Below are 16,952 nucleotides of genomic sequence, written 5' to 3' on the forward strand. Positions count from 1 at the left end.
ATTTAGCAGTCCCTTAATGGGAAGAAAGCAAGGAGATAAAGCTGGTAAAATAACATGCATACTACTATTAGAAGGGGAAAGAGATAAGGAGAGGAGGTGGAAATTGAGATGGGTTTGCATGTTTGTGTTAGCAAGTTGTGCACCTTATCTACTATATTGGAAAGAGAGTCATGTGGAACTAACCAATGTAATCCTAGGTGGTCATAATGACCTTAGCATTCATTTAAACGCCATGACTAAAAAATAGTAACAAAAATCTCAAAATAGATCTCAAGAGCACCTCAAGTTTGAGGTATAAATTTTATAGCATTAGCATCCAAGCTCGGCGGCTATGTTGCAAGGATTCCGGTGTAAGTAATGGGTGTGGATGGTGTCTCAAGTGCTCCATCCATTTATTATTTAAGAAGTTCCTATTGTGGACCCATGCCCAAATTGTAACTACATACCCATTCCCAAGGTACTTCTAAGTGAGGTTTTAAATCCCACAGGATAGGGGCATCCTGATTTCTCCACTGAACGGGACACCCTGCACCCACCCCATCCCAATAGCCATCTCAGTCGAGCATCTTAATACTTGCTTGGGACACCCTTTTTCATATTTTTTTTCTTAATTTATTTGTGAAGTTTGACTATTTTATTTATTTTTAAACATAAGTGAACTTTAAAAGTAATATATTTAAGATAAATAGTCCTATTTAGAATTACCCTGAGTCTAAGGTGAGAAGCTATGTAATTATCTGAATACTTCCTATTTGTGCTTCTTTATTGATCAATCAATGCCAGCTAATATTATTGTACCATATTATTAGGTCAATGCTTAGGTTGTATTAAGATCTGCTAAAATTGGATTTCATAAGGGCAAATATTTATGTAAGCTAAGAAGACCTATTTATGTTGGTCCACAATGTGCTGAAATCTTTTGGTTGAATATTCTGACACCTTCTAGATTAATACTATCTTGTTCATATATCTACTTAAAACTGATAATATAATTTTTTATGGCATTTTATCCTTCCTTGATTTCCAATGATCTCTTATAAATGACACTGCACTGAGCTTAGTCGCTAAACCAGGCACCTTTACCTTCAGCTTATTGAAACTTACAATTGATGCTTAGGTACCACATGAGTGGCAGTAAAGCAAGACTATCATATTATATAACAAAATAAGCATGAGTAGAATCTATTAAGTCTATGTATATAATTGTTTTATTGTTGTTTAATTTTTTTAAATTGCTATGAGTTTGAAAATATTGTTGTTAGAGAGTAGGATGAGCAAAAAATATTTTCTAAATTTTTCATGCCTAGGATGGTCCTGGTACTTGCTTGGAACGCCTTCTCTATTTTTTTATATTGTTATTTTTTAAGAATATAATGGATAATATATATTCCTTTTCCTATATTTTTAATTTTTATGTAATATTATTTTTTGAGAATATATAATATTATATATGTATGTATCAAGGTACATCGTACCGGTACCGGTAGGCGTACCGGTCACCAACCGGACCAGTACGGTTCCAGTTCAGACCGGTTTGAACCAGTACCGAACCGGCAGCAGCTCGCGGAAAAAATTCCGTGAAGCGGGTAGCGCGTGCGGGCCGCGTTAAATGCCACAGAGTGGCATTAACATTTAATGCCACTCTGTGCCATTAAATGCCCCGCGTAGGTGCATTGCTGTGCTCGGGCACGGTGCCCAGTGCGGGGAATCGCGCTCGAGCGCAGTTCCCCGCTTACGCCCATGCGGGCGCGCTGTCTAGCGCGGGGAACCGCGCCACACGCGCGTACCCGTGCTGTCCAGTTCGCACCGGTACTGGACTTGTACCGCTCGGTTCCACCGGACCGATCCGGTACGAGCTGAACCGGCCGATACGGACCAGTTCAGTATACCATGGTGTATATAGTATAATATAATATGTAGATTTTCTTTCTTATATTTTTCATTTATGTATGTATATAATATAATATGTATAATAGATACTCTTTCCTATATTTTTTATTTTTTATATATATTATTTTGAGGAAAAAATGCATGTTGAATGTGGGATTTGAACCCATGCTGATAACTTAAATTTTCCCTCCTAGCCACCAAGCCAACCACTAACATTATTTTCAGCAAATAACTAATACTACTAAAACTATTTTAAAGCTAAATACTAAAAAATAATAACTTGCTTATCCCATCCCGAACCTTCTTCACCCCTCCTTTCTTTTTCTTCTCCTCCTCCCTCCTATTGATCCCTTCCCCCTTTTTATTTTCATCTCCTCCTCTCCCCCGTTGATCCCTTCTCCTTTTCCTCTCTCTTCCCCTCCAACCAAAGCTAAATAATAGTTTGATCCCTTCCTCCGCAGATCAAATTTGAGGCAGAGCCATAGGTCAGTCCCAACCAGTGAAGTGCTCGGCTTTGAAGGACCCAGCAAGTTAGTGCATGTCAAGTCTCAGATTTGAGAGTCAAGTCCTCAATCACCAACTTGTCCTCTGAAGAAGACCGGGATGGCTGTATTAGTGAGTGTCCCAGCCAAGATGAAGGCGGAACGAGCAAGACGGCTGGCAGATATGGATTTCGGGGTTCCACACCCATCCAAGGTCCCGTATCTCACAGGAATGGCTGGGATTGATAGGACATCTCCAACCTGCCAAGACTTCAACCCTTACTTCTAGATACCTCAAAAGGGCTCGAGTAACATAACTTGAGTAATTTGGTTTTCCATACCTCATAAATTCTTGAACAATTGCCACTTGATCTCTTAACCAAGAACATGTGTGACTACTTCCTTGTTTTCCATCAACTCAGAGATGAAGCAACAGTTTGCTCAGGAAATATTAGATAATTACCAAATATTTATATGATTTTTACCTCATTTCCACTATGTTATGAAAGATTTGGTTATAACAAAAGTTTTGGGAACTTTTTAGATCTTCTGAATGCTGATAATTACATGAAAAGGAGATCTTGTTGGGAAATGTATAACTGATCAATCACATTCAACAATATAGGATACTTGCTCACAGCCAACAAGAGGTTAATTTGCTTACAAGTAATCAATACCTCTTATAGAATCATCTAGAAATTTCCCTTGATCTAACATAAGCTGTCATGTTAACACTTATACCCTCTCAGTCATCAAGAACTTCGGAGTCAAGTATTTACTAAACCCTCCTGAAAGTTTTCTCTCATTTTTACTGACACAAGTTCACCTTCTCAAGAGAATTTGCTACTTTAAACTCCTGGAAAACAATTTCAGCCTTCCTAAAAATTTAGTGCAGATTGTTGTGAATTTTTCAAAATTCACTTTGAACGATCATTAGACTCTTAGGCTTCGCTAATAAGGATGTCAATTGTAGATAGTTTAAGGGGAATGTCATCTCCCCTCTCATCAGATATAAATGAGGGCCAGAATCTTTTCGCCCTGGCAAGATATGTCAGTTATCTTGGTAATATCAGAAGAGGAATCACCTGAGATAACCAAGACAAGCAATGGAACCTGAAGAACCTCGTTCAAAGTAGTATAAAAGGGTTTCTCCTTCAATTCTTCTTGTTCTCTTTCCAAATAAAATTAAGTTGATCTAAACAGCTTTCGATAAAACTTTTTCTTTAGTGGAGGACTACAACGCATCTAGAATCAAGATCAACATGGAAAATACTTTTGATGGACTTAATATTTATCTGTCAATTACAAGGCCAATGGAAGAGGCATTAATATAGCATGGATCACAATAGAATAAACAGAAAGATCCATGTCTTGGTGAGCATTTTGGCTAAATCTATAGGTAAACATGCATGTAAGAGCCTGAGCTTTGATGGTTCATATTAAGAGCTTTAAGCATCTCCAGAAACTTAGTTCAAAATCATATTATCAGATTGAACACATAAATCCATACTGAATTGAATCCTAACAACATGAAGATATTTCCATATACGTCTGAGCAAAATACCGCTGGTATCATTCTGTTTATAGTAGAGAAAATAGTCTTACCATGCTTCCATAACTCACATCCTTTACATGGCAACTACAGGGTGGAAGGCAAGTTAGACCATTTGCTTCAACTTAGCCAATAACGGATGTCCCACTTTACAGTGACATTTTGTGTAAAATAATACAAGTACAATACCCTAATATCCATAGTCCAGGTAGAAAAGCTGATAGTAATGTCCAACTATCTTCTTCCTGATTGTTAGAACCTAAAGATGCATTGAATTGGGAAGCAAATTTCTGAAACATTTAAAGATCCTAATAATTTGCTCACTGACAAAAAAATCAGGGTAACTTGATGTCAAAATCAGGGTAAAAGAGATAAAATGGCAGGTTAAGATGGAATTTTGCAATGCTCCCACCATCAACGTTAGTGCATCATATATATAATAAAGGTACTGACGGTCTTGAGCATGCATTTATAAGAAAATTGATGATGATGTTCTGTTATATAATATGATTCTCCAAATCAATGACCAAGGGACTGGCCAAGAGAGAAGAAGATAGATACAAGAGTGAGCTAAAGCAATCAAGCTATAAGCTGATAGAGCATGTGATGAGGGTTGTTCTCAAAATGCCTGGAGTTTGGTATAATCCTCTGGAAGGAAGATAGTATCCCATTGCAAAGGACAAGCAGTAGAGTTAGCAAGTCCAAGACACCACAGGACTGTCCTCTTAGGCTACTGGAGTGAGTATGGCACTTGACAATTAAGAAAAAATAACAATGTTTGCAAACCACAACTTGAAATTATTTGGGGAGATGATTCATGAAGGCCATTTTCTGGCACAGGAAACTAATAAGAAGATCCAAAGAAAGAAAAAGAATCTGCAAGTTGTCTTTATCAACTTAGAGATAGCATCTGGTAGACTATCTCAAGACAAATATGGTGGATGATGAAGAAGAAAGATGTACATAAGGTGTGTATAGAAATTGTTAGGAACGAGAAGGCATGGGATGTGACAGGGCTTAGATTTCAGAGGTAGCTGTGAAATGAAACAACAAATAATGCTGGGCCTACACCAAAGAGCAACACTTCTTATAGATAATTACCAAAAAATATATGAAAAATAACTGGTTATCATTGCTTACAGACAATTCAATGCTATATGGTGCGACAAGGTTGAATGTTACATTAAAATCATAGAGAAAATTTTAAAGGATAAGAATCTAAATAATAGTAAATGAGAAGACTGGGTGCAACTTAAGTATAACTGGAAATTAAACACTATAGGGGACGTTTTTGGTAGAATGGTACCAAAAAAGTCCCCAAACTAACTGATCAGTCTCAGACCATGTTGAACCATGGCAGAACCCCATCAACCTCTTTGATTAGACTGCTTTAAGCAAGAATATTCTATATTAGTGGCATTTCACATTAGGAGCAAATATGTGTTTTGAAAACTAATATTATTTTTCAAAAGACTAAAAACCATACAACAGCTAGGCAGTACATATTCATGAAAATTGTTTGATGAAAAAAAGGGACGAAACAGGAAAATCCATCTCAGAAGAATGTCAACATACTCAGTTGCCAAAAGTCCATCTGTCAATCCACCAATAAAAATAACTTGCTGGTTAAAATCACCAGTTTTGAATGCCACCTGTGAGAACATATTCCAGTATAATAAGAATACCATAACAAGGATTAAAAATGTTATGTTAGTTGAACAATGTATAATTATAGATGCTATAAAATGTTATGTTAGTTGAACAATGTACCATTACATATGCTAAAGTTATAAAGTAGAAACCATGGTCATTATGAAAAGATGGGCTGGAAGCTGGCCCTTTCTAAGGCACTCAGGCAAGTTCACAATCACAATGCACTATATCACTGACTTCATTAACATGAAAAGTAATAATCTGCAAATGCTTAGAGGCAGTCCCAAAAAACACAATCCCATGATTCCGAGGATAGAATGTTCACTGGCATAATCTTGGAGAACATGAAGGCCAATATTAGTTCCTGCATACCAGTGTTAGCAGTGCAGACATATATACTCTAACTGTATTAAAATGTGAAATTTCACTTTTCTGTAGAAAGTCTCAACCATGAGCTTTTCATTATCACAAAACACTACCAAGGCTTGTCAGAAGGGCATATAAGCCATTTCATTTCCTGATCATGTTTAAAATAGTTAACCCTGATGGGTAAATAGGTCTAGAAATAAACAGGAAATCAAGAAAATGGAAGAATGAATTGCTTAGGCAAGCACACTAATTAAAGTGCTATCTTTAAGATAGCGATTTCCCCACTATAGATGCATATGGACTTGTGGAAATCCTATCTCCATATACAATGCCTAACACTTTCAAGCTCTCTAATGGATGCACTCCTTAAGGATCTTGGGAACCAAAGCACCCAACTCGAAACAAGAAAAGAGAAAAATTAAACTTGAAACTAGAAGAGAACTTTGGTGGTTTGTTTGTTAGACATAGGAAAGTTTTCTGTATTAGACTCTCATTCAATCACTCTAATTTATAAAAATAAAAAGATGCAAATAGTGACCATTCCTCACCGAATAATCACAAAAAGTGTCTATCCCTTCAAGAACTCTTAATCATAATAAAACAATATTACTTAAAAAATTGAAGAAAAAAATAAATCAGATTGAAATGAAGTGGCCATTGGAAGTTTAACTTCCAATGGTCATAATTCAATTGTCGGGACCCATCTCTGGGTTCCCAACATTCCGAAGGTTTGACGGTTATATTTATTTTTAATTTAAAAATACTCTAACAATTTATCACTTATTTTTAACTAAAAATAAATAAAATAACTAAAAATAAAAAATAAATTCAGGTTTATGTATAGTACATAACTATAAGTGGATGACCTTGGAACTTATGTCTAAATATGAATCAATAACTACAAATATGATTGAGAGGATTTAACCTTAATATCGAAATAAAAGATTAAATAAAACAATGTTCACACTATACACAAGTCCTTGGTCCTCTTAAGGCAGAACTTTATAGGCCATGTGCCAATCCCAGCATAGCAAGTACACTAGGGTTTTATCAAGACACCATAGGAAGCAGCCCTATCTTCCATACTTGCAAAAGCAAACTCACCAAAGGTGTTCCATAACCGCAGATCACTCGACAAAAGGTATGACTTCTATTAAGGGCAAATGTCTAGTCTATCTGTTTTAGAATTTAAGTGCATGTAATTGAATATGATACTTTATATAGAATAGAAGGTTATTTCCACTATTCTAAAATAATGCACTTGAAATACAATCTACTCATTAGTATGTTTTGCATATTCTCTGGCTAAGTTCCCTCAAACTCTATTCATGAGATTCTTAGTTTATAAAGATAAACTTCATAAAATGAGATCTTTAATTGTAGAGCAGGTTTTGGCTATGACTATCTCTATTTGATCAGTAATAGCCCCATATCCCTCCATACTTTATATCTTTTCACCAGATAATACTCTTGTTAAGTATATGCAAGCACTTGGTTAGTAGGTACTTATATTTAAGAACTACTTTACTTTTCTTCACAGGTTTTCTATATTACTTTACCTTTCTTCACAAGTTTTCTACATGACTATATCTTATAGCAATATGTCTACTACTACCAACAAGCTTTTTTATTCTTAGAAACATGTATAGCAGCTTAACTATCATAATATGCAGTGCTTGCATTATTAGCATATAAATAAAAGGAATACATTGTCAGAAACATCTCATGCATAATAGTTCCTTACCAGTTTGAGACCTAGCAACATGCTCAATTTCTTTAGAAGATAAAGGAACACATGATTGTTTCTTAGAAGATCAAGCAACTATTCTCCACTCAAAGAAAATAAATAGCCATTGGTAGATTTAGAACTAGATTTATCAGAAGCCTGATAAGCATTAATGTAACATTCTAAAATTGGTGAAGTACATTTATATTGTAAAGCATAATTTATAGTTATTTCACGGGTTTTTTGCATGGATACCCTTCTAAATATCGAATTTTGCGTGAATACCCTTACAAAATTGATATTTGCATGTATACCCTTGTAAAATACTTGTTTTGCTATTCTACCCTTTTTTATTCTTATTTTTGCATATGTACCCATGCCATCTAACGCCGTTAAAAAATTAGCGGTTTCAAATTAAAATGACTAAAATACCCTTAATGGGTAAGCGTGCAAATAGAAATTTTTATAAGGGTATTCAAGCAAATAGTAACTTTACAAGGATATTCATACAATTTTCTATATTTAGAAGGGTATATACGCAAAAAAAAAATCTTAGTAGATGAAAAGAATTTAGATACATTAATTAATGTGATAGCCTTTATAATCCTGTATTTATTAGGAAATGCATTTGGTTCTATGACGAGAGGCATGTTTCTTTATCATGAATAAAACAAAAATATACAATAGAATTTATTCTCAAATAAAATATATGGTATGCCGCTAGAAACCAAAAAATAGAGCTTCAATATAGGTTCACAGTGAAAAATAGGAATGAAATAAAATCAGCTACAGCAACCATTATTGTTCTTCTAACACTTGTAATGATTTTTTTTTGGTTCAGATTAATAATATAAAATAGTATAAATCAATGAAAGAGAAGAGAGGGTAAGATGATATTGAAATATTTTTTTATGATCAACAAATAGGAGAGATATGAAAGATTTGAAATATTGATCGCGTTGACGACTAACTTTTGGAAAGTATAAGTTTAGTAGTCTGAAGAATTTTTGTTTATCGTAGGTTGGATTACAGAACAGGGAGGAAGAGGAAGGAGATCGCGAGCGAGCTGCATCGCGATCTCGCCATCGCGAACGCCCGCGACCAGGATCCTGATACGCGGGGGCAGGGGGGAAGCCCACAGGGGGTGGGGTGGGGAAGCCAGGAAGGGGGAAGCCCACGGGGGGGTAGGGAAGCTGGGGGGGGAGCCCGCGGGGGGGTGGGGTGTGCCTCGGGGGCTTGGGGAGGGGGGGAAGCCCGCGGGGGGTGGGGAAGCCGGGCGGGGGGGGGGGGGGGGGGGGGGGGGGGGGGGATGACGGCGGGGGGGAAGCCCGTGGGGGGTGGGAAAGACGTGGGAAGCCAGGCGTCACAGGGGGGGAGTTGTGATGACGGCGGGGGGGAGCCCGTGGGGGGTGGGGAAGACGCGCCACGTGGGGGGTGGGGGTGGGGTTTGGAGTGGAGTAAGGATTATAACGTCATTTCAAAATTTAATTTTATTTTTAATTAATATAAATAATATTTTTCTTAACACCGTTAGAGCAACCGTTATATTATGGGTATTTGTACAATAACAGAGTTTTACAAGGGTATACATGCAAATATCAATTTTGGAAGGGTATTCACGCAAAATCTGATATTTAGAAGGGTATCCATGCAAAAAAACCCTTATTTCAAATATCTTGAAACTCTAGTAAGTTCTTCCCCTTGTTCCTTACAAGATTTACTTGTAAATTTACATAATCTACTAATAGCATATGTATTATGTAATATCAAGACTAGTAAAATTCATAACATGCATTAGACTTCCTATAATCTTTGCATATTCTTTTTGCTTAACAGGTTACCTTTATGGGGTCTTAAATTATGATTAGGATCAATTGGTGTTATATTAGATTTATAATCAAAGAAATTGAATTTTCTTCAAATTCTTTCAATATAATGTGATTGTGTTAAAATAAATGCACCATTTTGTTTTATTACGCTCATTCCCGAAATCATATTAGAGTAACTTAAATCATTAATTACAAAAAATTTAGTTAACTAAACCATTACTGGTGAAAAGATATACAAGATATGGAGAGATATGGTGCTATTATCAATTAAATACAGATAATCCTAGCCCAAGCCTACTCTAAAAATTAGATGTCATTTTATGAAGTTATCTTTATAAATTGAGAATCTCATGAATAGAACAAAAAACTTAGATAGAGAGTATCCAAAAACAATATTAACATATAGGTTGTATCTCAAGTGCATTATTTATTTTTATCCTTAGAATAGTGGGAACCAAGATATGCTAAACTAGTACCGATAGGCGTACCGGTCGCCTACCGGACCGGTTCGAGACTGGTTCGGACCGGTACCAAACTGGTATGCATAACACAGCGCGTGCGGGTGTGCTCGCTGCCCACAGCGCGCCACATGCGCTGTGGCGAACCAGTGCGAACCAACTTGTTCGCACTGATATGCATCTAGTATCGTTCGGTTCAGGCCAGTTCCAGCCCCATAGGGGGCGGAACCCTTTTCCACCGCCGAACCGGACCGGTCAGATACCGAACTTGCTTGGTACGGGCTGAATCGGCCGGTACAGGCCGATTCAACATTCCTTGAGGGGGACAACTATCTATCCTATAGAAAGTTCCGTAGCTAATTCAATGCACTTAACATCCATAATAGATAAGTTGGACATTTGTCCTTAATAGAACCCATAGCTTTTGTAGAGTGATATATCTAGAGCATGGTATGTTGTACCGGTCCGAACCGGATGGTATGAGGCGCACTGTACTGTACCAATTCGGTACTAGTATCCGGTACGGATGACATACCGAGTATGTATACACCAAAAAAATTTCGTACCAGATCATATCGATACTGTGCTAGTATGGCACCGGTACGGGGTCCGATACCGAGACGACGAACCTTGGTCTAGAGTATTCTTGATGAATTTGCCTTTGCAAGTACGAAAGATAAGGTTGCTTCTTTTATGTTCTTGGTTAAACCTAAGTATACTTGCTAAGCTAGGATCAGCACATGGCCTATAATATGTTGCGTTAAGTTGACCAAATACTCATGTATAATGTGAACATTGTTTCACTTAATATTCAATGTTTTGAGATCAAGGTTCAATCCTCTCAATCATTTGAAGTCGTTGATTCATGTTCATCCATAGATCCAAGGTCATCCACCAATTGCTATGCACTATACATTACTCGAATTTATTTTTCTATTTTTATTTATTTATTTATTTATTTTAAAATTCAAATAAGCAGAAAATTGTTACATTATTTTTAAATTAACCAACAAAAGGTTGGTCGCCAATAGACACTTTCATGTTCAAATATTTCTAACATTGGGAACCCAAGGATGGGTCCCGACAATTGAATTTTCATCATTGAAAGTTAAACTTCTACAATGACTTTATTTCCATCTAATTTAAATTGTAGAGTATTTTTAAATTGAAAAAAAAATAACCAGCCAACCTTTTAACCGTTGGGACCAGTCAATTCTAGTTCTCAACGGGCACTTTTGGGTCCCAACAGTTGATTTTTGACCATTGGAAGTTTAACTTCCAACTACCACTTCATTTCATCTGATCTAAATTTCTTGATTTTTAAATAATATGGTTCTATGCTGATTGGGAGTACTTGAATGAATAGTCACTTGATTTGTGACTACTAGACAACTATTTGCATCTCTTTATTTTTATAAATAAGAGTGATTGAGCAAGATACTAACACAGAAAACTCTCCTCTCTCACACAAACAAACCACCAAAATTCTCTTCTACTTTTAGTTAATTTTTTACTTTTCTCATTTTGGCTGGGTGTTTCAGTTTCCAAGATCCTTAGGGAGCACTCTCTTAGAGATATTGAAAGTGTGAGGCATTGTATCCTAGAGATAAAATTTCCACAAGTCCATCTGCATCTATAATGGGAAAATCACTATTTTAAAGATAGCATCTTACTTAGAATGCCTTGCCTAACCAAATTCATTCTTTCCATCTTTCTTCCTTTCCACTCTATTTCTAGACTTACTTTCATAATAAACCCCATCTCACCTTCAAAGAGAGGATCCCTGCATAGAGATGTCAAACAGATCTTAAAATCAAAGTCCAGATTTGAGTGTCTTTTCACCAGATGGCACCAAATATGTGATAGTAAAACTTCACACGCATATCTAATGATTTGAGAGCTTTTCCACAATTGGCTTTATATTTGATATCAGCTCTATGGATAATCACCGAGTTTTTGGCAGAGGTAACTATAGGAGGAGGAGGGACCTAGCACCATACAAAGAATGCTTGTGCGCGAGTAGAGCAAACTACCTATTTTATTGATAACAGAATTAGAATTTACAAACCAAAGAGCAACTCTTCATGATCATAGAACAGAAAAAGGGTCCAAATGAGATAGAAGATGGTAAGACTTGATAACGGGAAAGATGTTCATCTCTGAGGTCCAAAGCTAATAAACCAAATAAATATATAATCCTGTATACAAGTTTAAATAGGAGAATGAGATCCAGGACACAAAAAAGTTCAAGAAAATAATGATATTAGCAGAGAGTTAAGATTATGCACCCCTGATTTCGGATTACAAATTTTATGTAGAGGGGTTTGTGTTTCTAGGATCTATATAAATAAGTGCTTAAAAAAAAAAAAGCAAGAGTTTGCTTATCAAATCTGCATTATGAACAGATCTGAACATATTAACATAAAATTAAATAAATATGAGGGTGGAATATGGAGTTCCTGGTTGCTGCTGAGTACAAAGTGTAGGGTAAGGTGTGATCAAGTCTTGGAATAGAAAGGAAATAGCCCTTGAGATCTGTAATGAAATAGAATGAGGTTTTGTTGATCAGATCAGTTTGAGATTTAATGTAACAAAAAAAATATAATAGTTACAGGTAATAATCATAAGAGGAAGAAAAATAGAAGAATGCAACATACTGGAGCAGATTTATCAAAGAAAATATAACTATAAAATCATGAATTTACACCAATTACAACTTTATCAACTAACAACACAATCTCCACCTAGAAATATATTCAAAAGTTTATATAAAAATAAAATAAAATTGAGTCTCCCAACATGATGTGTTTATAAATCAATTAAAGAGAAATCTAAGAAGAAACAAGAGGAATAAAAATAACAAAGGTTAGGACAATAGGAACCTGAGCAATTACTTAATAAGGAGCTTATGTTCAGAAGGCCTCGTAGTAAAAAAAGAGGGAAAGTTGAAGATGTGTGCAATACCCTGGGCATAGGTGCAGTACAATGTTTCTGCATCCATTAAATCATGTACGTTACATGAACTAGATGAAAGTGTCAATTGCTTGCGTACATCTAACTTTCAGATCCTTCTAATTGCTAGAACTGAATATATGGGGACATAAAACAGAAGGGCACAAAACATGTTCCACCCAACAATAAGCAAGAAACCTGAGCCTTCTTTTACTGAATCTCATGCCTTCATTAATTCTCCGCTACTCATGATAACTTGACCAATTAAACTCCTCAAGTACGTCAGCATGCAGTCACAAAGAAAGAAAGGGAACATAATGGCCTTCTGTATCTATCTTAGCTAAAACTGTCAAAATCATTATGCATGACTCAACAACAAAAGAAAGCCTCCTCCAGTAAAGGAACTACAATCTAAAGGAACCTCAAACATTATAACCCCTATCCAATCCATTATCCTTTTAATATCAGCTTTACCCACTCTTAAGTTCTGTACCATCTCCAATACATCCACATGCCCAAGTGCCAGTCTGTGCTTTCCTAATGAATTGCAAGGATAAATAAAGGAGACAGTCTTTTCTTAATAAAGATTGAGAAGGCATGAGTTTCCCACCCAGCTTTTCTAAAGATTGGAATGCTCGAAGGCTCAAAATTCCATTTGACTCAAGTCATGATACATAAAGAGTTTAGGAAATTCTGTTCCAAGCACACTATGACAAGATCCCCAGCAGCAAATTGCCACTCAAACTTCGAAATACAACCTTGGAAGAAGCATAGCAGCATCATGACACAACCTAGAAGATTTTCTACAAAATAAGGCAAATTTGAGAAGATATTGTTTTATTGGATCTTTCTCAACATCATGAACCTCATTTACAGTAACAAAGAATCAAACAAGGGGGGTAAATATCCTACTTTACCGATACACGGTTATACAACAGCAAAACAATAGCACAAGCCACTAACAATATTCCAAATGAAACCTAGTTACTACATAGATGTCAAAATTAACCGCCGAAACTAAGCCAAGCCTGATTTCCCATCCATCAAAGAACAGACACACCAGTCGCGAATTTCACTTACAAACATATGATCGAACACCATATCCGCCGGAACAGCTATAAAGAGCTCTAATCAGCTTATTCAATTACAAAGTTGTCACAAGAAAAACAAAAAGAGAACTTTTTTCTTGGATTTTGTTGATTCTTGTTTTTTTTTTATTACCTGGACGGGCTTGGGGCCGTACTTGAAGAGAACGCCGCGGAGCTGGTTCTTGCGGGAGCCGAGGCCGAGGCCGTCGGAACCGGCGGGGATCGAGGAGGTGCCGCTGCCGGAGCCGGCGGCAGACTTGAGGGAGCGGCCGCCGACGAGGCCGGCGAGCCAGGAGGAGGAGGAGGAGGAGGCGGGGACGGTGGCCGAGGGATTCATGGCGAGTGATCGGCTGCTCCCCCGCCCATGTGACGGACAGAAGAATGGAATTAAATTATAGCTGGTTTTTTTTTTTTTTTTGAAGTCCGGAGCACCGTGGGGCCCGGAGACGGATCGGAGACGGTATTTTCCAGGGTGTAAGAATGCACGTACAAAATGAAGAGTAATGGATGGCTGTGATCCCATTGATCCCTCAACATTTTTAAGAAAAAATTAGCCCCTTGAAGGGCAGATACGCTTAAATACCAAATATTTAAAAATTCTAATTAGCCACCAAAACTTATTTTTAATTCCGACATAGCCAAATCACATTTCAGCATCTTAACACCATCAACCAAAAGTAAGAAATGACTAAATTACTCTCGTTTCTTTTGGGAGGATAACGATTGGAAAGAAACCGTTTATATTTAATTAAGAAGCTGTATCTAATAATTAATATACCTGCGCTAAAAGGCACCCAAGTTTCCACCCTATCATTCTCATATGGGATCATATGAAGTGGAGCCTAAGTATAAGCAAGAGAGAGTAGGCTGGGTGTTAAAGATGGGGGAAAATTGCTCTCTTACAGGCTACTGGTCTACCATTTTAATTAGGATTTTTACATGGATATCCTTCTAAATATCAAATTTTACATTAATATCCTTCTCAAATTGATATTTGCATGTATACCTTCGTAAAACTCTGTTATTGTACAAATACCCGTAATATAACGGTTGTTCTAACGGTGCTAAGAAAAAACATATTTATATTAATTAAAAACAAAATAAAATTTTAAAATTATGTTATTGTCTCTGTTTTCTTTTTCTGCTATCGGAATCGCAATCTATTTATATGTCTACCCATTAAGAATATTTTAGTCATTTTAATTTGAAACCATTAATTTTTTTAATGTCGTTAGATAGCATGAATATATATGCAAAAACAAAAATAAAAAAAAGGGTAAAATGCCATAATAAGTGTCTTACGAGTGTATATATGTAAATATTAATTTTGAGGGTATTCATACAAAATCCAATATTTAGGATGATATTCATGTAAAAAAAAACCCTTTTAATTAGCCGCATACAAGTTCTCTTTTGGCTATTGTCATATGGTAGAGAGAGCTTGCTTGCATGCATAATGGAATCTTGTTTAGCTTATCCGTATTCTCAATTAGTGTCCAAAAGAACAGGTGTAATCTATGTATATTGGTGGATCTGAATCACATCTAAATGGATTCTGGATGTATGCAAATACATATCAGTTAGCTTATACAAATTTGATGTCCTCTTTTTTCAGTTAGCTCTTCCTCCATATCATTCTACACATCATTTAGTGCAATCAATCTAAATCATATAAATTTTTTTTTTGAAACTATGAGAAGCTAATCTCCACCTTTTTGTATCCTATAACCACCTAGCTTTTAGGAGCTGGCTCTAATTAAAATCGAACCCTTAACCTCTTCTACTCAAATAGTAAGGAATGATACCATCCAAATAAGTGCCTGAGATATATCTAAATAAATTTAGTTGCATACATATGCATATTCTCTCCTTTTTTTTAAAAAAAAAAAAAAGAAAGGGGAGGAGTGGGGGATTGCTCAATGCATTTTTTTTAAATAAATATACATGATGTACATAAAAAACGATTCCATATAATGGTCATTCTCTCTATGATTATATTGCTAACTTTTGTATTAAAATTGACAAGTTTGTACTTCATTTTTTTTTGGTAAGGATTGATCAACACATTTTTTTTGAAATAAATATGCATGATGTACACAAAAAACAAGTTCATACAATCACTGTCTTTATAATTATATTGGTGGTTCTTGTATTCAAGCAAACCCATTAATGTGCATTTCTTGAGGGCCCTATGTTATGGCAAATATGTTAGTGGCTATAGCAGTTGTTAACAATAACAATGGCGGACCAGGACTGATGATTTAGTTGCTTATTGGTGGTGGAAAATAGTGAACAATTATGCCTTGGCACCAGGGAGAAGTAGGCAATGCTTATTACCGTGGGGACTGGTAGGGCCCAAACTTTACACAGTTGGACCAATCGCCAGTCTAGAGAGTAACGAGGAAAAGAGTAAAGGAGAATCCAGACTCGGACCAGAAAGATGCTGGTCTGCCAAAAATTTTCAACATGCGTGCACGCCCTCCTCCTATTCTTCTTTCTCGATCATGACCGGTTCAACCCTTAGACGGCTGAGATGGTCCCCTACGACTCCGGCCTAAAGAAGGCCCGGCCCTGCCATTACTGCCTCGGTCACTAGTCACGCGGGTCCCTTCTCTTTTTGATTAAATAGATTAGCTATATATCGATTGAAAATAGTATTCTAATTATAAATTTTAAGTACAAAAGTTTGATTAAAAATTTTGCATTTCAAAAAACTAGATAGATTATTTTAAATTTTTTGAAGTATTTTTTGCTTATTAAAATTTTTTTATCATTGCCCGTTCGTCTTAGGCCTCCAAATATATTGAGCGGCCTTTGCTTTTGACTCCACCGGTATCAGTTTTTGTGTTTTTTTTATTTTTTTTCTTTGTTTTTTTTAACCTTTAAATTTAGGTTTATGTGAGAAAAATGGGTTTTTGGACTTTTTTTTGGTGTTTTTATTGTTAATTCTGTC

The 16,952-nt window shown here is 36.2% G+C and overlaps 1 protein-coding gene across 2 annotated transcripts in view; it reads right to left on the reverse strand.

Annotated features, from left to right (window-relative positions):
* LOC103707999 (UPF0613 protein PB24D3.06c-like) overlaps window positions 1-14,389 on the reverse strand; it is a 30,506-nt gene extending 16,117 nt beyond the window's left edge. Inside the window, exons 1-2 of one of the 2 annotated variants that reach the window (XM_088703122.2) lie at window positions 14,133-14,389; window positions 5,500-5,576 (exon numbers count right to left, since the gene is read on the reverse strand). In XM_088703122.2, the coding sequence (XP_088559248.2) occupies window positions 5,500-5,576; window positions 14,133-14,336 (281 nt within the window). In that variant the 5' untranslated portion in view covers window positions 14,337-14,389. The remainder of the gene's footprint in view (window positions 1-5,499; window positions 5,577-14,132) is intronic. The other variant, XM_008792745.5, reaches the window with a different exon arrangement.
* Between the last annotated feature and the right edge of the window lie 2,563 nt (window positions 14,390-16,952).

The sequence above is a fragment of the Phoenix dactylifera genome, chromosome 8 (assembly GCF_051530095.1).
Source record: "Phoenix dactylifera cultivar Ajwa chromosome 8, Ajwa_hap1_PhDact_Kaust_v1.1, whole genome shotgun sequence".
Classification (NCBI taxonomy): Eukaryota; Viridiplantae; Streptophyta; class Magnoliopsida; order Arecales; family Arecaceae; genus Phoenix; species Phoenix dactylifera.